General features: G+C 38.0%; 1 protein-coding gene across 1 annotated transcript in view; it reads left to right on the top strand.

The window, feature by feature from the left end:
• The window catches only part of cnksr2a (connector enhancer of kinase suppressor of Ras 2a), a 111794-nt gene that overhangs the window by 31653 nt on the left and 63562 nt on the right, over positions 1 to 16579 (top strand). Inside the window, exons 3-4 of the mRNA XM_079806498.1 lie at positions 9843 to 10045; positions 16415 to 16520. Of these exons, the coding sequence (XP_079662624.1) occupies positions 9843 to 10045; positions 16415 to 16520 (309 nt within the window). The remainder of the gene's footprint in view (positions 1 to 9842; positions 10046 to 16414; positions 16521 to 16579) is intronic.

The raw sequence follows: 16579 nt of genomic DNA, 5'->3' as shown, positions 1-16579 counted from the left end.
TCTCCTTTATACGTTTGATCCTACATCTGCTGTTCAGCACCCTGTCAGCTGGTGGACACTACTGCACAATGTTGACAAAGATATAGATATATCACTTTTAGGCAAAACAATATCACATCCTGAAAAGGCTACACATGTTTGTTTGCATTTTCTACTGACAATGATGAACGACAATGTTGAAATTTGAAAATTACTCTACTTATTTATTTACTCTTTCCCCGCTATTTATATATAATTTATGACACAATGCTTCCCTGCCATTGACAGAATTTTCTTGTAATCCATGTTTTCACTGTTATATGGTGGTGGTGGGGGGTATTATACACCTTCGGAAAGAGTACAAATCTCTGGATCGAAACACAGGCGAAGAAGAAGCAGATATGTTGTTTCAGTCTGGACCACTATCGTCAAAGATGATTGATTGACTATTAGCATACAGTTTGGATTGGCGGTATGGTTCTTTTCTGGGCAAAAACTTCCTGTGCATCCATGCAGCCTTGCATGGATAAGAGCAGGGAGAGCAGCAATAACCCCCCTTAGGGTAAACAGAACAGAAACAATATAAATGTATTGCAGATATAATTAATGTCGATATTAAATGTACAAAATAATTTGGGAATTGAGTCTGATTCAAGGGGAATCAGAATACCTAATCCTGCCTGAACGAGAGGAGCTGGGGATGGAGGAGGGTAAATGAGCTCTGGAGAAACGCGATAGCTGCTGATAATACTGAAGGAGCTTATATATGTATGCTGTGATAGACGTTGTATTTCTATAGATCAACGTGATCATCTGACAGTCAGCTGATGCAAGCTTGACTAACATGACCTGTCCGAACTGACACTAGGCTTGATAATTACGTAACTATTCTGAGTTGTAAAAAGCATTCACGTAAACTTGTAATTACAACTTTAGACTAGCTACAACTTGTACCACGTGACAGCTGTACCGCGGAACCATTGCCGATTTTGGAGTTAATTGTCCAAGAGAAACATGTAAGTCAGAATCTGAACAGCTCCAAGTACAGCGTCATGTCTTGTCATCACTTATTTTCGATAATTATAACATTGCGTCAACGCAGGATATGCACATGTAAAATAATGCGATCATCAAACATTAAACAAACTAACATTACTGAATGGCTTTGGACTGTGCAAGCTTTGGGGGTGCTGATGGATACGATCTACTCCATCTATGTTTTGATGGATTTTTTTTAAATGAAACTTCAGATTGAAGTATTGATAAAAAAAATAAATAAACAAAGCTACAATAATCGTAATTGATTTTCGATTTTGGTATCCAACGATTATGAAAGCAAGATAATGAAACACTTATTGTGCCGCTGCCACATTCCGTCCCACGCACCTTCCTTTCCTTCACAGCGGTGCGCTTTTGTTCCTCCCCAAAAGCCCAAACTTTACATCCAAATCTGCTAAATAAGTGAGTGTTGTAAAATGCAGTTAATTGTTGCTAAACTGCAAGACGTGGTTGATATTAAACAGTGTTATTAAAAGTGCATCAAGCCGCGAAAGAGATACTGATCCCTAGGCGGCCTCCTGTGTGCGCACACCAAGACAATGCAGAACACGCATAAGCAAAGTATATTGTGTGCTTCAGATACGCTCAAAAACGGTCAAATAGCTTACACACAAATATGTCAAAATGCTGTTTTGGTAGTTATCCTCGTAAACACAGTCGGTTATGTTTTAAGTGAATGTAAACTCTGAGAAAGAGCGCATGTGTAACAGTATATTGCATGTGTAACAGTATATTGGGTCCGTGCAGCTCTTAAAGTGACAGCAGCCTAATAAATCTGCTGCAGTCATTATTGTTAATCAAACAAGAAAAGACAAAGATAAAATCACTCACTGCTCTTGAATGAATAAACTGTAGTTTTATTAATGATTCGTCTATATTTAATGTGATACAGCAGTGTTATTTTACAATTGATTACTTTATTCAATTTCTGTTGTAGGCTATTACTTATCTGAATACCACTGTTAGTACATCTTCCTGAAAAACCTAAAGCGCTATTTATTCAATTTGTATTTTTTGTCAGTTTTGTTTGTAATTTAGTTTCTTTGTTCTTAATGTATTGCTGACTGTTTAATTGTCTTCTGTAACTGTTTTGAGGACTTTTTACTTGCATTAAATAACCAAGTATTAGTTTTTGCCATGGGGGTCGGAACCCTTGTTTGTTTTTAACACCAATTATATTGGACCCATTCACTTTTACCATCTATAATTCTGTTCACCTACCCAGTAAACACTTTATTATTTAACACACGTTAGACGCTTTATTTCCACTTTTCGAATATTTTCTTCATTTTTAGTGAAAATAAATGCCTTTCCGATCTGATATGTGTACAGGAAAAGGGAGTAGAGGGAGTTCGGCAAAAGGCGGATTCGAACCTCGGGTCGATTTGCATCAAAACTTTCAGCCATGCGTCTTACCCCTACACTATTGTCACTGTAAATGATTTGAGGCGTCTTACACCTCGACTATTGTCACTGTAAATGATTTGATGACTTTTGTAATTTTGTTTGGCCCAACCAGACGTTTAGTAAACGATGCCGACTATTTGCACTTAATGTAAATTGCATCTACTCCAGTAAAAATTTAGGGGGACCGTCCCCAATTTTTTTTGCTTCTGACGCCCATGGTTTTTATTCATATAATGAAATAAGTCTTATAATAACCCAACTATAATCATGTTAAATAATTGTGATTTCAATAGTGAGTAAAATAATCGTTATTATGATTTTTGCCATAATTGAGCAGCCATAATATATTGCATGTTCAGATATTCATACAATAAAATCAGAGGTGGACAGTAACTAAGTACATTTACTTGAGTACTGTACTTAAGTACACTTTTTGAGTATCTGTACTTTACTGGAGTACTATTTTTTAGGGATACTTTTACTTTAACCTCAATACATTTGAAAGACAAATATCGTACTTTTTACTCCACTACATTTCTATCAAGGTCCTCAAAGTCGAAAGTCGTTTCTATAGCAGCTTTAAAAGTCAGTGGATGATGAATGTCTTCTTAAAGGTATTTTTTTTTCTTTTGTTTTCTTTTTTTTTCAGACAGCCTATCAGTAAGCACTCTTGTATAGGGTCATGTGAAGTTTCCCAACATTTTTTTTAACAATGATCAGTTTACAGCAAAATGGAAGAAGACGGTTCCTCGGTGCAGTGTGTGGCCATGGCCATACTTAAAAAGTATGTTTCAGTTTTCTCAAAAGATTAAAGATTAGTTTAGTTGGCATACACTTTGATGCATGTCTCATAAAATGTTAAAAAATGTAAATGTCTGGGAGAAAGAGAAGAGTAAACAGTTGGGAGAATATTGGATGCGTATCAGTGTATAGGATCTGTGCATTCAGCCTTAAAGTGACAGCAGCTTTGTAAAGAGCTTTGTAACTTTTATACAAGAAATTGAACATTTCAATACTTGTCTAAAAGTTACAACGCTCTATACAAATGTAAAGAAATGAGTTTAAGGTAGCCGTATGCTAGCATGTCGGATGGAGCATCACTGACTGACTTAAACCACCTTGGTGGCATAATGTGCATTTATACAACAATGCAACAGTAATAAAATAATGCATTGACATAAAAAAGGAAATGTACTTTTGATACTTAAGTACTTTTAAAAACAAATACTTCTGTACTTTTACTTAAGTAAAAATCTGTTTTTAGAACTTTCACTTGTAACGGAGTAATATTTGACCAGTAGTACTTTTACTTTTACTCAAGTAATAGAGTTGCGTACTTTGTCCACCTCTGAATAAAATATACTGAGGGCCATGAAAATTTTGTGGAAATTATAAAAAATGCTGGTTCTGAATGGCAACTTAAAAAAAAAAAAAAAAAAACGCTGGTGGGGAAAGAGTTCTTATTTCACACAATCCTCTGTATCAGACAAAAAAAATATTTCTTTATATTACTATTTTTAATTTTACAATATAATAAAGCAATATAATAATAACATTATAATATTGTCACCTTCCTAAAATAATTGCCACATTTGATAAGTCAAATGACTTGGGCAATTATTTTAGGAAGGTGACAATATTATTATGTTATCCACTCAAATTAATATTCCATTTCACTTTGAAAAACATCACATTAGCAAGATTAGTAAGTTGCAAATGCCATTTCATGTTCTCTTAAAAGTCACAAGATTTAAGAGTTGCAGCTTCAATTTTACAAGATTGAAATATTGTTCTCCTGGGAAAGATTTCCTCAGGTTTGTTCTTAAAATGTCACCCAATCAGTATTTAAATGAGGCTTTTTGCTAGGTGGGTTTGTTCCTGTGGCCTTAATCTGTATCTGCTCTGTGTGCATGTGTGTGTCTCTTGACTAATTTTTATTGCTCTGTGATGTTCGACTGCTTGAAAATGATTTTCAAAAAGGTACCAAGAGTACAGACAGTGTGGGAGATGGGAAAAGGATTTAGGCTGAAATTTGCTCTGCACCGCTTGAGCCTTTTACATTATCTAGCATTTAATAACTAGCTTTCCATCTAATTCTCTCTCTCTCTCTCCTCCACTTACTCTCTCTTGAATCTCTCAGTTGAGGTATTAAAACAATGACTTGCCAGCCCACGCTTTCAGAATGTCAGCAACATGACGGGAGGGAACAGGCGACAGGATGATGTTTATCGCGTCCGTGAGAGCCGTCTCACGTGCCGCCCATCCTGAGTTTCTCCTCAACCTTTATCGTTCTTGTCCTTTTTATGTTTTACTCATTTTGCATATTCGCTTCAACCTGTCTTGTCTTTCTAACAGACAACAGAGTTGTTGTTCTTGTTGCCTTTTCCCGAGATTGAATTTCAGCGTAGAGTTTGATCTGTGAGATTCCTAACACAAGGTGAACTATAATGAGTGTGAGGTTTTGTGAGTGACTGTGAACCACTGGCCTGTGCCGCTGACATTTAGGAGAGCGTTAATCATAAATAGATGACTTTGCTGTGCTCTCTATCTGTTCTGAACACTGATCCCAAATCAGAGCTGATGACATTCACGTTACACAGCCTGAATGTCAGCCTGTAGACATGTGCGTATGAAATTAGCCATAAAGTGATTTCACATCTCTGATTTCACATAAACGCTGCCTCAACTGTACAATTTGAAAGTCACTTTTTCATTTTAAGGAATATGTAGTAATGTTAGTTCGTGTGGGAAGAAGGAGGCGGGAACCGGCGAACATTCAACAACTTTTAATATAAATAAATGAACACAAAATGAAAGTAAAAGTGGCAGCCCCTCACGGACGACTGCAGCGCACACACATGACAAAACGTAAACAAAACACAACTTAAAATACAGGCCTGGTCCTCTCTCGTCCTTCACTGTCGTCTCTCCTCCTTTATAGTCCCGTCATTCCTTCGTGATAATACTAAATGATGATTTTATGTACAGGAAAGAAAAATGCCTCAAGCTTTCTTATTCAAAATGAAAACATACCGCAGAGAAAATGACTTAATCACTGTGAAACAATGAAGCATCCTTATTACCATCCAAGCACAGTATTAGTTCACTGAGGTCTACTCTGTGCCCTGTTTCCCCACTGTAAGGTATCTTTGAAACCATTTTAGATACAGTACAAACTTGCACACAAATATTGATGGAAGCCAGAGAACTGTTGAGTCTTTATTGTTTGACAGCATATTGACCTCAGAGACACAGAGCAGTCCACTCTCTCCTTTCCCGTCTCTCTAAACTCTCAAAAGCTGTCATTCTCTCACGTATTTGTTTATCGCGCTCTACCCCTCCCTTTATCTTTCTGTCATTGTGGTGTGTGTTTTCTGCTGCATTCATGCAGAGAGCTTCTAAACAGATTAACATGGAGAATTCTTAGCCCCCCCCCCCCCCCCCCCCCCCATCTTCTGTGCAAGTCTCCCACCACTCTCTCTGAAGATGAATAATGTATCTTTTGTGAGTCTGTGTGTATGTTGTACAAGCTTGTTTTAGTGTTCCAGGTGTGTTTATTATCTGTTCTTGTTCTTTGTAAGTGCGTGTGTGGGATTTGTTTTTCGGAGATGGAGCACATTACTCTGATCGATCTCCTGCTGATGTGAGAAGAGATACTGAAATTGATGCACTCTTTAACACACACACAAGTTTTTCTATGATGGTGGTCACTTTCTATTGACTTCTGTTGGTTTATGCTGAATTAATGATATTTTCTATTTTCAGAGCCTAAACCTAGCCATCACAGATACCATTCTGCAATTGTCATGTCTATATTTCCATTAAGACATGGTGTTTTTTTAAGCCATAAACATATTTTGTGTCCAACTCTTGAGAAAAGTCTTACTAATACCAATACTAAAACTAATAACAATAGTACTACTACTACTACTACTACTACTCATAATAAATGCTCACACGTACACGCACACACACACACACACACACACACACACACACACACACACACACACACACACACACACACACACACACACACACACACACACACACACACACACACACACACACACACACACACACACACACACATACATATATATCGCTTTTTTATTCAATAATTGTACACATATCCTCATCTAATACTGCAATAATATATATGCATGCTTTTTATTAATTAATTTATTAATTTCCATGTATTAATAATTTTCTGAATTCTACATAGCCCCTTTAAATGTACAGTATGTAAGTTTTACCTCTAGAGGTCATTATTCAAAACAATATCAAAGGTGTAGCTTGATTACGACGTGAATGTTGTTTGTGTTTATTTTACGATTAAAGGGGTACTTCACCGCTGGAAAGATGAATGTGTATTTAAATTGGGTCATTTATGTAGTAGTATTTTTGGCTCATATGGATGAAAGACAACAACTCCCAGAATGCACTTGCTTCGCTGCCCTATGATTCCACTCCCACCGGTTGCATCTCTTGCCCACCAGTTCATGCCTATGGAAGCTTAACTTTCAAAGGAATTCATTGAAAACACTCGCGTTGCTCCGCACTGCTCCGTTATGAATGCCTGAGCGACGTGCGCATTTACATTCTTTAAGTGAGATCCCACCCCTATGGGCGTGTTGAAAACATGCAGAACTAACTCCTACTACTGGCTGTAGTCTCTAGCCTCTGGCCAAAAAAGCCTCAGATGACGCAAATTGACGATATTTGCATCATTTGAGGCTTTTTTCCAGACATAAAATACATAAATCTCATGTCACAGGGGGATATGAAGGGGGGAAGCACGATCATTCGAATATACTACTGGGTTTCTACTGATACAAAGTTTAATGCTAATCGCTGAAGGGACCCACTTTATATTAGGTGGCCTTAACTACTTTGTACTAACATTTTAATTAATAATTTGATACAATGCACTTATTGTGTACATACATGTTTTTACATATAATCAATACCTGCATGTAATTACGTCTGTGTTACGTCTGTACGTCTGTTGCGCAGCACTGCTTTACTTGTTCAAAAAAATCATACAAAAAATACTTTTGAGTGTGTTGAAAGTTATGTTATAATGTTACTCTTTGCGTTAACTCTGTGGCTGGTATGAGACACTTGTTGAACATTGCAGTAAGCAAGATTGATATTAGAATATCATGTTAATAAAAGCTGGATGACTTGTGTTGCTAAATGGCATTAAAAATATATTGTATGGTGGAGAATTTGCTGTATTACTGTTGCTACGAATAAAGCTCTTTCTGATTATGCTATGTTAGCCACTTTACAAAATAGTGTTGTCTCTGAGGGATGGGACAAACATCTTGCTTGCGGTAAATCAAGAAAACAAGACATTCAAACAATTAGACTAACCATGTTAAGCTATATAACAGTGATTAGTTTTCTGGATTTAAACAATGGTGGAAACTTTTGGGATAATGCAAGTTCACAAGTCAACAAAATAACATCGTTCTAGTAGTTTTGATATATTTTAATCAAAAATTCTTACATATTGTGCCTTTAAAAGTAATACAGCAATATGTTATTCTGCTTATTAACATGGGATAGGAGAAAGAATTGTAGAATCTAATTGAACACTGATCACCTTCTAATAATGCAAAGTTATTGGACTAACGTGTGTGTTCGTGCTCCTGAATGTATGTGCATAATGCTGCTTTTGATCAGCCTTTGCTCCTTGATCTGTACTCTTTATGCAGGAGCAAGGTACTTTGGTACCCTGCCAAAGGCACCTGGTGCGACCTCTCTCTAACACAAACACAATTTCATTTGCAATTAAATTTTTTACGTCCTATGCCAAAGACGCCTATAGAAGTAAATGCAAATGCGTATGTGAAAACTAATATGTGTGCTTTTTTCTGACACGTTTTTGTCAGATTTAGATATGCAGATTTCTCTGAGCTGATTGCATTATCTCACAGAGGAGTATGGCGTGTGTAAGCTCCTATCAGCTGGCAGCAGAGACTCTCAGTGCATTATTCATACCCTGAACTTTATGTTCTGTCTCCACCCACTCAACGCACCTCTACATATGAAGCGCTCACTCTTTCTCTCTCTCTCTCCCTGTTGCTGAATATTCATTTGGGATCTCTGAGTGATCTTTGAGTGAGTGAGTGAGAGAGAGAGAGAGAGAGAGAGAGAGAGAGAAAGAAAGAGAGAAAGAGAGATGTATTTGTGTATGTGTCTGCCAGTAAGTGATGTGCTTTGTGCTTTTCTCTATTACCAAATTAAGTTATTTATTCCTTCTTAATCGATTGGCAATTTTATTAAATAAATAAAAAATATTTAATGCTTTTTTTCTATTAAAATAAGTATCAACTTTTAAAATGTGTATATATATATTAGGGCCTAAAATTAATACTCGCCAAGGGCCACATGCGAGTAAAAATTGGTGTTGGCAAGTAAATTAAACAGTAAGTTTCAGTCGCCAGTTAGCCAGTAAATTTTTTGGATTCAACAATGTGATGTTGTGACAACATGAACGTGAACAAATGTAAATTATGCTACGTAGAGTTGACGGGTCAGTGCTCCATCATCACGAAAGTTTAGCCTTTCCAATCTTAATATTCATGTGCTGGAATACGCGAAAGGGAATTCGTTTACACGCTGTGTGGGAAGTTTAATCTGTAATCTCCCCTTCACCACTTAGCACAATGCAGTCAGGCAAGTACCGTTCTCCTGCAACCACCAGACCCAGACTCCATCGGACTGCCAGACAGAGAAGCGTAATTCGTCACTCCAGAGAACACGTCTCCAATGCTCTAGAGTCCAGTGGTGGCGTGCTTTTCACCACTGCATCCAACGATTTGCATTGCACTTGGTTATATAAGGCTTGGATGAGCTGCTCAGTCATGGAAACCCATTCCATGAAGCTCTCTACACACTGTTCTTGAGCTAATCTGAAGGCCACACTAAGTTTGGAGGTCTGTAGCTATTGACTCTGCAGAAAGTTGGTGACTTCTGCGCACTGTGCGCCTCAGCATGTGCTGACCCCGCTCAGTGATTTTACGTGGTCTACCACTTCGTGGCTGTGTTGCTGTTGTTCCCAATTGCTTCCACTTTGTTATAATACCACTAACAGTTGACCGTGGAATATGTATTATTAAATTAATATTATATTAAATTAATTTAATCTTATTTTTCTTCAGGCAAGCCTTTATTTTAGGAGTTTTACTTGCACAATTTTCACAATTGCAAATGTACAACTTCTGTCATGCCAATAATGCAGAAAGCAACTAAAATTGAAAACAGAGAGAGGAGAATCTTGTATCTAAAATGGGAAACTGAACAGAACAGTGAGAAAACAAAAAGCAATGTTCTGATTGAGTCATTCGTCACTAAAGCACTTCATTGTCTTTATCTCTGTTTGACAGAACTACGGGCTGGAGACTGAAAACCTGAAAACCCTTTCTCACAAGCTCAATGCCTCCGCCAAAAACCTGCAGAACTTCATCACGGGCCGCAGACGCAGCGGCCATTATGATGGCCGGACCACCCGCAAGCTGCCCAACGATTTCCTCACCTCTGTGGTGGACCTCATCGCTGCCGCTAAGAGCCTTCTGGCCTGGCTGGATAGGTTAGTCCTGCTAAGAGCCGCATGCACACCGAATCAATACATGAATTAATACATACTTAATATAAATATACACATATTCGACTTAATTGTATTCTAATTCCACATTGATGTGTCAAGTTGGGGTATAGCTGAATTCAGTGCCCTTTCCATTAGAGATGGGCGGTTATTTGATGTCAGATAAATGTTGAAAAAGTATAACCTTAAAGATTAATAGGGTCTTCTCCTGAACTCCAGGGTCTTTTGTCATCTTTTGTTGCTGATAGTCAGATAAATGCTGTTGTGACGTGAGGAACTGACTGAAAGTTCTGGTGACTTGAGATCTAGAGCTGCAAGTAAGTAAGATTTCTTTTTTGAAAGAAATGAATACCTTTATTCAGCGAGGATGCATTAAATTGATCAAAAGTGGCAAAGACATTTATAATGCTACAAAAGATTTCTATTTCAAATACATGCTTTCTTTTAAACTTTCTAATCATCAAATGTATAATGATTTCAACAAAAATATCAAGCAGCACAGCTGTTAACTTATAAATATTAAGAAATGTTTCTTGAAACATGTAACACTGAAGACTGAATAATGGCTCCTGAAAATTCAGCATTGCCATTTTTTTCAACCGTTTTACTGTATTTTTGATCATATAAATGCAGCCTTGCTGAGCATAAGAGACTTCTTTCAAAAACATAAAAAAATCTTACAGACCCCAGACTTTTGAATGGTAGTGTACATCATGAAATGATGAGAGTTTTATTATTTGTACGAATTAGTTTATGGATTAGTTTGGATTTAATATGTATTGCTGCATTTTGGGCTTAGGCTCAGAGATACGGCTGTGATTCCTCAAATGTTATTCCAGGAATGACAGAGGGTGTTGATCCAGGAACATTTCCTCTTAGTACAAATCATTTTGTGCACGGTCTTCCCTCCAGTCAAGGGAGGGCACTTAGAATTAAAGTGACACTTTGTGTTTCAGGGTGGGCAGAAGTTAGCGAGTTAGGTCTCTCTTGTCTAGTGTGCGCAAGGTCAGCTTTTGTCTGCTCAAATTCAATCATGTTGATTTGTGTTCCACCCCTCAGCAATCAGGTACACAGATGAGTGAAGAGGTCTTATATAACACAGACTCTTTCTTTCTCAGTAACTTCCACTTCTTTCGGGTCTAGATTTTACCCGCATGGCTTCTGTTCATGTACGATTGTCTTTAGATATTGATTTCTTTATATATTGATGAGCAGAGACAGAGAGAGTGGAAGAGAACGAGAGAGAAAAGAAACATTTCTGTCCAGGAGTTGCTTGAAACCGTCTTTTCTTCTCATAAGTAATCCAAATGGAATCTGTTTCTGTGCTGAATGTGAGGAAAAATCTGTTGAAATTTGGCTTTGCCATTAATAATTTCACATCCATTTATCCTCTATGACTCTCAATCTTGGTTCTCAACCCTTTTGACTTGAACACAATATTTGAAGGCCCTCCTCATAATGTAATATTTACAGGGGTATATCTACACTGTAAACCCTCATGCTCAAAGTAATTAATTGGTTTGAATAGAGCCAACTCAAACAAATTAGTTATGAGTATTTAGAACTTTCTTTTTCTTTTGAGTTTACAAAACAGACACATTTTGAGTAATCTGTTTCATTGTTTTGAGTTTTATGAACTTGTTTCTTTTAATTTAGACGAACTTGTTAACTAAAACTGGGCTGGGATTTCTATTTCCCAGCATGCTTTGCCATGGCACTCAAAAGGGAGAGTAAATGCTAAAATTAAGTGTTATATAACGTTTTTTTGGTAGTAGTTTTTCCTACGTTAGTTTAGAAGAGTTTCTGTTTTGTTTTTGTTTTTTGTATGCTAATGCTATCAAAGCATTTTGTTACCAATAAGCAATAGCTTTTATTGAATAAGCTACTTAAAGCTAAGTTTCCTCTAGCTTAGCTTCTCCACTAGCTTTAATTTAATTGTAGGAACTAGTTTACTCAAATATTTGAAGTTGAGCAATTAAAATATATGAATACAAAACAAAAATCTGCAAGTTCTGCTTACTTAAACTTTACATTTCTTAACTTAAAAATGTGATGTAACTGATTGCCTTAACTATTGTTGAGTTTTGCCAACTTATTCAGGTTTACTTATCCCGTTTTAATATAATAATACTAATATTAATTAATGGTAATTCAAATAATTTAAAGTTATCTTTTGGCCCCATTGAAAGCTTGATGGGGTCCTGGTTGAGAACCACTTACGTCCAGTTTTTATGACTTAAACCTTCTGTCATGTTTTGTAAATTATCGCAAATTCTGTTGATTTTTCACCAAGATAGTATTATCTAGCTGGCTAACATAGACTTGCAATTATTTTTCAAAGCAAAGAAACAAAAATGTGAACAGAATTTTGTACAATTAAAAACCTTTCATGGAAAATATAATTATTTATAACAATTATAAAAATTAATTGGTGAAAAATTTTATCTTTATTTTGTTGGGATCAGTTAAAATATCGGCACAGAAATAAAACAATCTCAACTTGGCCAGCAGAAAAAAATTATATTTTTGAGACCTGATATGTTAAAGTATGTTAAACAGAGCTGAGAGTAGACAAATGTGTGCTCATTGTACTGCTTTGCTTCTTATTTTCATACATTTGAATTCTGCTTAACTTTGTTGCTTTGTCGCTGCAAATCTTAACACCCCATAAGACACTTAAGTTATAGACCATAGTGCTGCAATATTTCTACCTTTTAATTTTGCAATAAATGTAAATCAAGTGGGTGGTTTGTGCTGAATGATCCATTTGGCAGCCAGCTGCTTTACTCGGTCCAGCTCCCTCTGGTACTGAGCCTGGCTTAAAGCTCTGAACTGGGACAGCACCGCACAGTAGGACCCTTTCCATCAGACGGTGTTTGATATCCTCTCAACTACACCCCACTGAGAACGCCATCTCTCTATTACTCTGCCCAGGCACCCGCGACCCCACTTTCTGATTCTGATCCTGGACCTGAGAATGGTCCATATCACACACAGTTCACATTGACCCTGTCAGGATGGGATTAAGCTGAGAGCACTAATCCACACCAGCTCACAGCTTGCTGACTAAGGTGATCTTATAGCCAGTCAGTGTTTGGGTTTGGGATGTTTCTGAGTTTCACTATCCACTATCAGGAACGCACACTGTAGGAACAAGGCCACCGTGTGGGAGGGGTGCCCCGTTCCCCTCTTTCATTAATGATGGCCTAATTACGCTCCCCGTCCTTTCTTCTCTGCCAAAACAGTCCCCAGTAGAGCTGTCGTCTCCCCTGCAGACATAGTAGAAAAACAGAAGGAACTCTGAGAGAGAGAGCGAGGAACAGAGTTACACTAACGCAGGTGAATGGATCTGAAGCCAAGAGACATTATGACTGACTTGAGAGTCTCGGTCCCTTAAGTGTTATTGGTTGATATCCATCCAGGCTGACACCAGCTCTCCTGTGCCACTTGCCAAGCCCGTGATCATCGTTTAATGGTATCTGGCTGCTTCTGTTGGGTTTGTTGTGGGCTTTCCCTCATTGTAATTCACTCTAGGTGGAGCTCCATGTGGGAGGGGCTTATTGAAATGCAAGAGAAGTTCTGTCATGTTTGTCATTCTCTTAAAAGGGTTAGTTGACCCAAAAATGAAAATTCTGTTGTTAATTACTCACCCTCATGTTGTTCCAAACCCGCAAACTTTCATTCATCTTTGGAACACGAATGAAGTTGCCTGGATGCCAGCTGAACTTAGCCCCGCCCACAACATTTGAGGTCGGGAAGTTCAGTCTGGACTTGATCCGTTGTGGAGCAACTATGCTCGGACAAGAGCTGTTCGGACCAATCAAATTGTCAGGGCGGGCTTTATACGATGATGAACAGATGATTAACAGTGACGTATATGCATTCGCCTTCACTATTTCTCTCAAAAAATGATGATCGTTTTGGTAAGTACTCCGTGTATCCTTAAATTCTTTTTTACAACACCGGCAAAGATTGTTTACGCTCATCTTCTTCTTCAAGCATGCGTGAAGTTGAGTTCTGGTGACAACTATGCATCGCTTTGTTGCTCTTATTGGTTGTAGGTCTATCCAATTGAGTGCAGAGGCATTATCTTTCCTGGTTCGGTTGAAACATGCCTCATAATCCCAGCCCAATGGAGTAGTATCAGACTCATATTCTGACTAGAATCTGAGTATGACGATGTCAGGCTACAAATGATGATCATTTTGATGAAATCTGAGAACTTTCTACACTCTAAAAAAAAAAGGTTCTATATGGCACCAAAAATGGTTCTTCGTAATCATAGAGGAACCACTTTTGGTGCTATATAGCACCATATCTTAACATGTTCTGTATATGGTAGCGGTGCTATATAGCACCTTAGTTAGCGGTGCTATATAGCCCCTTAGTCAAAGAACCGCTGAAGAACCAAAATTGGTGCTATATAGCACTTAAAAATGAATCCCCTATGATAACGAGCCAAGAACCATTTTTGGTGCCATATAGAACCTTTTTTTTTAGAGTGTATCTCTATATAGTCAGCTACGAAACTGACACTTTGGCACTTCAAAAAGTTAATGAAGAGATCCTAAAACTAATCAAAATTTTGTAATTGTGAGTAATTTATAAAATAATTTTCATTGCATGAACTATCCTTTTAAGAGGCATAATAGATCATAGTCATAGTACACAGCATATTGATTGTTGATAATTCAGGCGATGAAACATTTATAATGTCATCTGAAGTTTGTGAAAAGACTGAATGTTCAATCTCTATGCACAACATTGAACACTGAACACAGTGTACTTCCATTCCTCACAGTCTCATTTTCATTTGTGCCACTTTAAATTTGGCATCTACTCTGACTGAGGTCTATAGTTTTTGATCTTGCACTCAGTTCAGCTGTTTTCAAACTCATTCCTCTTCAAATTCTGGCCTAAATAAGCCTTTAGTACTGATTAATCCGATTTAAAAAAAATGAACCATACTAGAAATAAAATAAAATATCTAGCCTCAATATCAGCCTCAAATCTCTTGATGGTGCCCAACTAGTTAGCCATATTTACTTTTTATGGTGTAATCATTATATTTAGATAAAGGTTCCTGACTCTTTTCTGTAGCTCAAGCATTAGAGCACGGCGCTAGCAATGCCAAGGTTGTGTGTTTGATTCCCAGGGAATGTGTGAACTGCTAAAATGTATACTTTGAATGCACTGCAAGTTGCTTTGGATAAAAGCATCTGCCAAATGCATAAATGTAAATGCCCTGACATTATTAGTGCTAATGCGTTTTCATTGATTTATTCAGAAAGGAGTTGAAAGTGTTCGGATCCTCTCTCCGTGTGTAAAAGGATCTTTGAAATGAAGATAGACAGCAGCACATAAGCAATTACAAGAGCACAGTCCCAGACTCTCATGCATTGATCGAAAAACTGGAGCAGGACGAGGTGAAACTTTCAGGCCTGGCCTTGAGGAAATGGTAGTGGTCTTTTATACCCAACTGACGGATTTCCTGTCAGCCTGGAGCCTTTGTGTCCAGATGGCGTCTTGTGCTCAAATGCGTCGAAAGAGCAAAGGTTGGATGTAATGAAGTCTAGTCAATCCTGGAGAGAATCGAGTGAGCTGCAATGGATTTCAGTGTCTCGCAGTCTAGCTCGGATGACTTGGTTTTGAATTTTGAATCTTATTTTCTTATTGCTATCATTTCCTTGTCTCCCCCTCCTTCCGTTCTCCCTCTCCATCCCCTCAGGTTTATTTCAGACAGTCCTCGTGAAGTGTCTGTCCACTGCGTCCATGCTTGCTGACAGGTGTCCTTGAACCGGGGTCAGACGCTGTCGTCATACTGCAAAGTGATATTTGGGAATCAAGCGAAGACGCTGACATTTAGGAGTGGAGTTTTGAAGGGGGATTTGGTATTAGCCTAGAGCTGCATCCCAAATCCTGTTTAGAAAAGAGGGTTTGACTCAGGAATGTGTGTTCGGGTGGTTTAAGAGCACTTGTGGGGTCTTTGAATAAACGATTTTTAGCCCAGCGGTGAAAGATGGTTAGAGTTTCATAAATTGTGAGGGGCTTCTGGGTTGGCGTCAGTTGGTGTTCCCAACGGTCTTAGAGGAATATTTAGAGACAGGATGGAAACGATGAACCAATGTTCCTACAGCCCTGTATATATAGCACACAGCCTCAATACACACGACCCACATTCACTTCGTCACTCACAAGAAAAGAGAGAAACTGGGTCTGGAGTACATTCACGACCAACAGGGATAACGTATGTCAGAGCACACACCAACACATACCTAAAGTTTACAAGCACACACACTCAAATTGTCTATCTTGTGGGTCTGGCACTAAGAATATTCTAACGGTTAATTCCAGGTGCTACTTCTTTTGCAGGTCACCGTTCGCTGCCGTAACAGATTATTCCATGACCCGGAACAACGTGATCCAGCTGTGCCTGGAACTCACTACCATAGTACAGCAGGTAATGACATTCATCGACCAAACCAACTAGATCAAACGCTCTCATATGAGATGCTACAA

Source organism: Gobio gobio (assembly GCF_949357685.1).
Source record: "Gobio gobio genome assembly, chromosome: 23".
NCBI lineage: Eukaryota > Metazoa > Chordata > Actinopteri > Cypriniformes > Gobionidae > Gobio > Gobio gobio.
The sequence above is the reverse complement of the archived record's forward strand: the minus strand, read 5'-3'. Positions and strand labels throughout refer to the sequence as shown.